The sequence below is a fragment of the Paracoccidioides lutzii genome, assembly GCF_000150705.2.
Source record: "Paracoccidioides lutzii Pb01 unplaced genomic scaffold supercont2.29, whole genome shotgun sequence".
Classification (NCBI taxonomy): Eukaryota; Fungi; Ascomycota; class Eurotiomycetes; order Onygenales; family Ajellomycetaceae; genus Paracoccidioides; species Paracoccidioides lutzii.
The window spans coordinates 304,177-310,323 of record NW_015440975.1 but is presented as its reverse complement, the minus strand read 5'-3'; the positions used below and the strand labels follow the sequence as shown (position 1 = coordinate 310,323).

General features: G+C 45.4%; 2 protein-coding genes across 2 annotated transcripts; one reads left to right on the top strand and one right to left on the bottom strand.

The window, feature by feature from the left end:
• Positions 1-375: 375 nt before the first annotated feature.
• Positions 376-1,380, bottom strand: PAAG_08106 (hypothetical protein; the record flags this gene model as incomplete). The annotated part of the gene is made up of 2 exons (XM_002789993.2): positions 376-924; positions 1,093-1,380. 2 exons carry the CDS (start codon positions 1,378-1,380, stop codon positions 376-378), a joined length of 837 nt encoding a protein of 278 aa, XP_002790039.1.
• Positions 1,381-2,598: 1,218 nt separating this feature from the next.
• On the top strand, positions 2,599-4,797 carry PAAG_12506 (tubulin alpha-1 chain; the record flags this gene model as incomplete). The annotated part of the gene is made up of 8 exons (XM_015847985.1): positions 2,599-2,701; positions 2,776-2,901; positions 3,005-3,045; positions 3,154-3,180; positions 3,298-3,373; positions 3,473-4,003; positions 4,083-4,506; positions 4,575-4,797. The coding sequence occupies 8 exons, from the start codon at positions 2,599-2,601 to the stop codon at positions 4,795-4,797; spliced, it is 1,551 nt and encodes a 516-aa protein (XP_015702417.1).
• Positions 4,798-6,147: the final 1,350 nt, after the last annotated feature.

Below are 6,147 nucleotides of genomic sequence, written 5' to 3'. Positions count from 1 at the left end.
TGAACAGATCCCACTTGCCAACCGCCTGTTTCGGCTGTCTTACTTGACGTAGCTTATATTATCGACTCTCAAGTGTTGAAAAGGCTCTGTGAGAGAAAATAGGAAAATGATGGGGCAAATAACCTGCCCATCAATGGGTGTCAATGTCAGCAACCAAGCCGAAAACCAGTCTTTACTTGCCTTATTTCCCCGTACCACCCTCGGACAAGGAATTCAACAGTTAGCCCTAGAATGGAGTGATTTCATTTGATTGTAGGTCGGTCTATGGGAAGGAAAATAATTTGAAATCAAAGGAACGCGGTAAACAAAGACTAGATCCAAGGGCAATGAATAGCATTATTACTGTATCCAGTCCCCAATTTCCAATGTTGCCTATTAAATATGCTTCTTTCTGTGACCCTTGTCTTCTTCGTTGCCGTCTGTCAGGCCTCCCTTCCTCTTCGTCTTCGCCAAACTAACCGCAACTTCAACACCAGCCCACACAAGCCAGGATATAGCGCAGCCCGCCACTGCAAGGATAAAAATATACGCAGCCGTAGGCAGGAGAGATTTGGGAAAGACATTCAACACGTATGGATCAAGAATAACATCAACATGCACAGGGGGCACATCCTCCATCAGTCCTTTGTCGAGGGTGAAGTATTCCGCAGCGGCGTGTACTTGCAGGAATAAAGAAGAGGTGGGAGACCTGGTGCCAGACCGTCTAGCTGAACGGCCAAGTTTCGGCGGGATTGTAAAGGACTGAGATTTGGGCTTGTCATATTCGTGCCGGTCACTATCATGGTGCTCTTGGTGTTTCTGGCGGATGTGTCGGAGGAGGGTTGGAAGATGAGATGTGGAGAAGGTGGTTAAGCTGGAGATTAGGGAAGGGGATTCAAGGATTTCCGATAGAGCGTGGGTTGTCAGTGTGAAGGAGGTTGGTTGCTTTGTTTTAATTTTGTTTCAGCATTACTTTAGTCTTCCAACATTTTCAGAGTTAAGTTAAATTAGTGGGATGAAAGAGTTTAAATTCGAGGTGGCTGTTAAAAATGCGCATTGAGAGAACTCGGTCTGTGGAGATCATAGCTGGGTTCCGGGGAAGAAAAAACTTACAGTCGCGAGGTAACAAATGCGAACCTCGTATCGCTGGCCCGGGTTTAAAAAATCAAGATAAAACCAACTTTCAAACCCGAGAGGAGCCTCCTTGGACGGGAATGCAGCTGAGATATATGTTCTGACAGAAGGCGTGTGCGGGGACAACCTCTCTATCTCCAAGTCATCAAACAACGATTGATGTAACAGTAGAGGGCTGGGCTTGAGTGCTGTAAAAAAAACCTTCTCCACGTTCGCAAGCACAACGCCAGGTACAAGGAGAAGGGATAAAGAGAGCAATGATTTCATGTCTCTAATTGGCTATACAACTGTGATCAGCTGGTGAGGATATCAATCCTTGAGAGTTGGATGTTGAGTTATGTTGTTTATGATAGGCCACGGATTCATTATTATATATCCGGATATTCGTGCGTATTTGGAACTCTGTAAGTGACAAATTAGAATTCGATGTTCCTTATATTGATCATTCTAACAATGAAGTGTCAAATTGTATGTCTAGGAGTTAAATGTCGTTTAATTCATTTGACAGGGATATACAAAGCCAACTTTACTTGAATGTGACAACTCGAAAAACACGCATGCAAGCTGAATGCAATTACGGCAATATCCAAGTGTGGAAGGACACCTTACCTTCCTTCAAACATATGGACTTCTTGAACCTATGGATAAAATAAGAGATATTTGTTCCCAAGTTTTACCCATGTGTATGGATGAAAGAAATATCAAGAGAGACGCAGAAATGAGGACATACAGAGGGGATAAGACTATTTCATTCTCACAAAAAATAAGACGGGCTTCCAAGGTCCCTACCATCAAGTATTCCTGGATAAATAGAAGTTCGCTGCCATCTCCGTGGAAGTTGGGCAGGCGATGAGCACAGGATGAGGTCACTTGATATTTGGATATCCATTAGATAGAGGTCATGTGATTCCGGCCTGCATTGAGCTGACTCATGGGTTAGTTAGGCAAAGATTCTCAAGGTTGTCTTCAGCATCAAGCCGCTTGCCTCAGTGATGTTCTTGGTTGTTCCATGCTCCGTATAAAGATGCATGCTCTTCCTCCGCTATCTCCACTTCCCTAATACAGATATTTAGCATTGTCTATTGGATGTCCTTCCTGCCCGAAATACTTCAGGTGGTAATGATTCGAGGGCCACGTGACTGGCCAACAAGATCAACAACACTAAAAAGATGCGTGCCACTGAAATACAGACCGCGAACCAAAATGACAATACGTGAAACTCAAATCTCTGATTGGTTCCTCTGTTGTATCTCCTTCTGGCGCACTAATCAGGGCTCCAGGGCTCCAGGGCCCTTCCAATGAGTGCAATATAACGACGCTAGCGCGCGATTCCCGCGCGACTTAGGCGCTAATTGGTAGCTACAGCCAAAGGGAAATGATGTAAATACCTCTTGGTAATGGGATTGTATGATATGTCATGATACATGGTTCTTACGCCACCGGCTTTGTTGAGGTTTTGGTTTCTTCTCCCCCCAAAACTCACCGATGCAACCTGCAAGCACCAAAACATCCTCACGTTTGAAAAGTCACCAGCCTCCATCTCCAAACACAATTCATGATTGCTTTGTTCTTTCAACTCGACAGACAGGTATGTCGTCCCATCCATGCTTTATGCATATCATTGTTTTAGTACGAAAACACGTCTCTAACCTACCCTGACAGCTCCTGTTTTGATTGATTATCGGAGCTTCTGTGCCGCACTGCCCTTCTCCCGTTGGGCCTCAACTCTCCGCCCAATCTTGACCGCTACCGAAACCTCCAACACCACCATTCAACATGAGAGAAGTAGTTAGTTTAAATGGTATGGCACCTCTTTTTGCTACATTGAATGCACCTGTATATATATAAATATAAATATGGCCCTTGCTGACGAATGAATGCCCAACCACAGTCGGCCAGGCAGGTTGTCAAATCGCAAATTCGTGCTGGGAGGTATGATAACACTGCCTATATAACTTATGTCCTTCTGCAGAACTTCCAATTACACCGGCAAATTTTGATCGCCAATGATACTGATGTGTTTTTTTTTAATGTTTACAGTTGTATTGCCTGGAACATGGTATTCAGGTATGTGCTGATATTGAGTCAAGTCCTCTGTTTACTTTCCTTTGCAGCTTTGTTTGTTGTCTCATGCCACTGTCTACGTACCTGGGATATAAGGTTAATACGACTTAACCTGAATAGCACGATGGATACCTGACTGAGGAACGGAAAGCTGCCGACCCAGACCACGGATTCAACACATTCTTCTCTGAAACAGGTTCGCGCTCTTCTCTCAAAATAATCTAGCTATCTATATGTATTTCGGCTTATGGCTTCGGTTTTGGAAACTGACCTTGTCATTCCGTACTGTACCTAGGCCAGGGGAAATATGTCCCTCGAACCATCTACTGTGACCTTGAACCAAATGTCGTCGACGAAGTCCGAAGCGGGCCTTACCGTGCCCTCTTCCATCCAGAGCAGATGATCACTGGGAAGGAGGATGCATCGAACAATTATGCTCGTGGCCATTACACCGTAGGCAAGGAGATGATTGACCAAGTTCTTGACAAGGTTCGCCGCGTGGCAGACAACTGTGCAGGTCTCCAAGGATTTTTGGTTTTCCACTCCTTTGGAGGCGGAACGGGGTCCGGCTTTGGTGCACTTCTTATGGAGCGCCTGTCTGTAGACTATGGCAAGAAAACAAAACTGGAGTTTTGCGTCTACCCTGCCCCGCAGAATGCTACGTCGGTCGTCGAACCTTACAATTCGATACTCACAACGCATACGACTTTGGAGCATTCGGATTGCAGTTTCATGGTGGATAACGAGGCAATATACGACATCTGTCGCCGGAACCTAGGCATTGAGAGACCAAGTTTTGAAAATCTAAACCGGCTGATAGCTCAAGGTTAACTTCCCTCAACAGTATTTTCGCGCCTTTCCTCCGCCAAACTTTCATAGCTAATTTCTTGTGAATATGTATGTAGTTGTTTCTTCCATTACGGCTTCACTCCGATTTGACGGTTCCCTCAACGTCGACCTGAATGAGTTCCAGACCAATTTGGTGCCCTATCCCCGCATCCACTTCCCCCTGGTTGCCTACGCCCCAGTTGTCTCCGCGGCTAAAGCATCCCACGAATCCAACTCTGTTATGGAAGTGACCATGTCTTGCTTCGAACCCAATAACCAGATGGTCAAGTGCGATCCCCGGAACGGTAAATACATGGCAACCTGTCTCCTGTACCGTGGAGATGTTGTTCCCAAGGACGTACATGCTGCTGTGGCGACATTGAAGACGAAGCGCACCATTCAATTTGTTGACTGGTGTCCCACCGGCTTTAAGATTGGTATCTGTTACCAGCCTCCCCATATGGTCCCCAATGGTGACCTTGCCAAGGTCAACCGCGCTGTGTAAGTTGCTCTTCAAATATGTATTCCACCCCAGCGGAACACCCCAGAACTAAAAAACATCTCCACAGATGCATGTTGTCAAACACAACTGCCATTTCTGAAGCATGGTCCGCGCTCTCGCACAAGTTTGACCTGATGTACTCCAAGCGCGCATTTGTCCACTGGTACGTAGGCGAGGGTATGGAAGAAGGCGAGTTCTCAGAGGCGCGTGAGGACCTGGCCGCATTGGAGCGGGACTATGAGGAGGTGGCCAGCGATTCAATGGAAGAGGAGATTGAGCCAGAGTACTAAACATCAATATCTACCAAACCGATATGATTGAGAGATGAGGACAACGCCTTGGCTTCTCTTTGTTTGTGTGTCTGCGTGGGCTGCTGTTTGCGCAAAAACATGGAATCTATTATACCCATCTCTTCCCGTTCCCTACCCCTTATAATGGACTACTCCTACTCCCCCCTTGAAGCTTTTTAACCCTATAAGTTTTGTTCACACTTTTCCGGGATGAAATGCTTCTTGCGTTTTAGACTACCAAAACCTCGCGCCACTCCCCTTCCCCTTCCCCTCACCCCAACCCCCTCCCCGCGCCGGGCCTTTTTTTTTTTTTTTTTTTTTTTTTTAATTAATGTTTTAGAGTCGATATACTGGAGTTTTAATATTTGGCCAGACACGCAGGGTACCTACTATCAGCTATAAATATCCTGTTTTCGATCATCTGCCATTGGTATCTCTAAACACAGCATCCATATCATGGCCGAGGCCGCCCAAACTGACTCAGCAGACCCAAGGTCACATTCCATCGATGGACATCAATGGACATATTCAACTCTCTTGAGAGTAATGTTGCTCATGGTCATTACTGGGAGAGAAACTGGGCAATTGCCTCCGGGACCAAACATCGATCATTAATTCTATGCAGATTGGGCTTCATTATAGGAAGTCCAAGATGTGTTGTTAATACTCTCTACATATATGACCTTCTTTAACCTACCTGCATAGTAATCATTGTCACTTGTTCTATCTCTCTCTCTCTCTTTGCAATCAATACAGAGACAAATTAGATAGCCACTAAGTCCGCAGCAATATATCCAATGTCCTGCCTAAGCTTTCTGTAGTTGTTCCCTTCTTGTTGATTGCGCAGTCTCAGTTGGGTAGCAAAAATATTTGTAATGTAGTAATATAGAATTATTTTATGACCGGAATCCGGTAACTACAAGTCTCATACATAAAATACATATACAAAAGTCCTCATTTTGTAGGAGCCTATTGTGCCCAGACGGTAATATTACGGACAGCTAGTTAACTGGTACCGCTTACCTGATCCAGTTCCTCGTTCGACGCAACTTCCACTCCAACCGCCGGACATTGTCTGCTCCATATATATATACACCACCGCACTGGAATATCTGATATCTCACCTTTCTCTCTATCCCTCTCTCCGCGAGGAATAGCTGGTTAGCAAATATCCTCACGGATTTATCCTACGTTGCAGTCAACCTGTTAAGCTCTAATCCGCCCTTGTACGCGAACGATCATTTCAACCCCTTTTTCCACCGGTTTTGTTTCTTATTGCGCTTGATAATTTTACCAACAATCGAGCAACCCCCCGACTCTCCATAACGAAGCTCCATGCTTCCACCCACT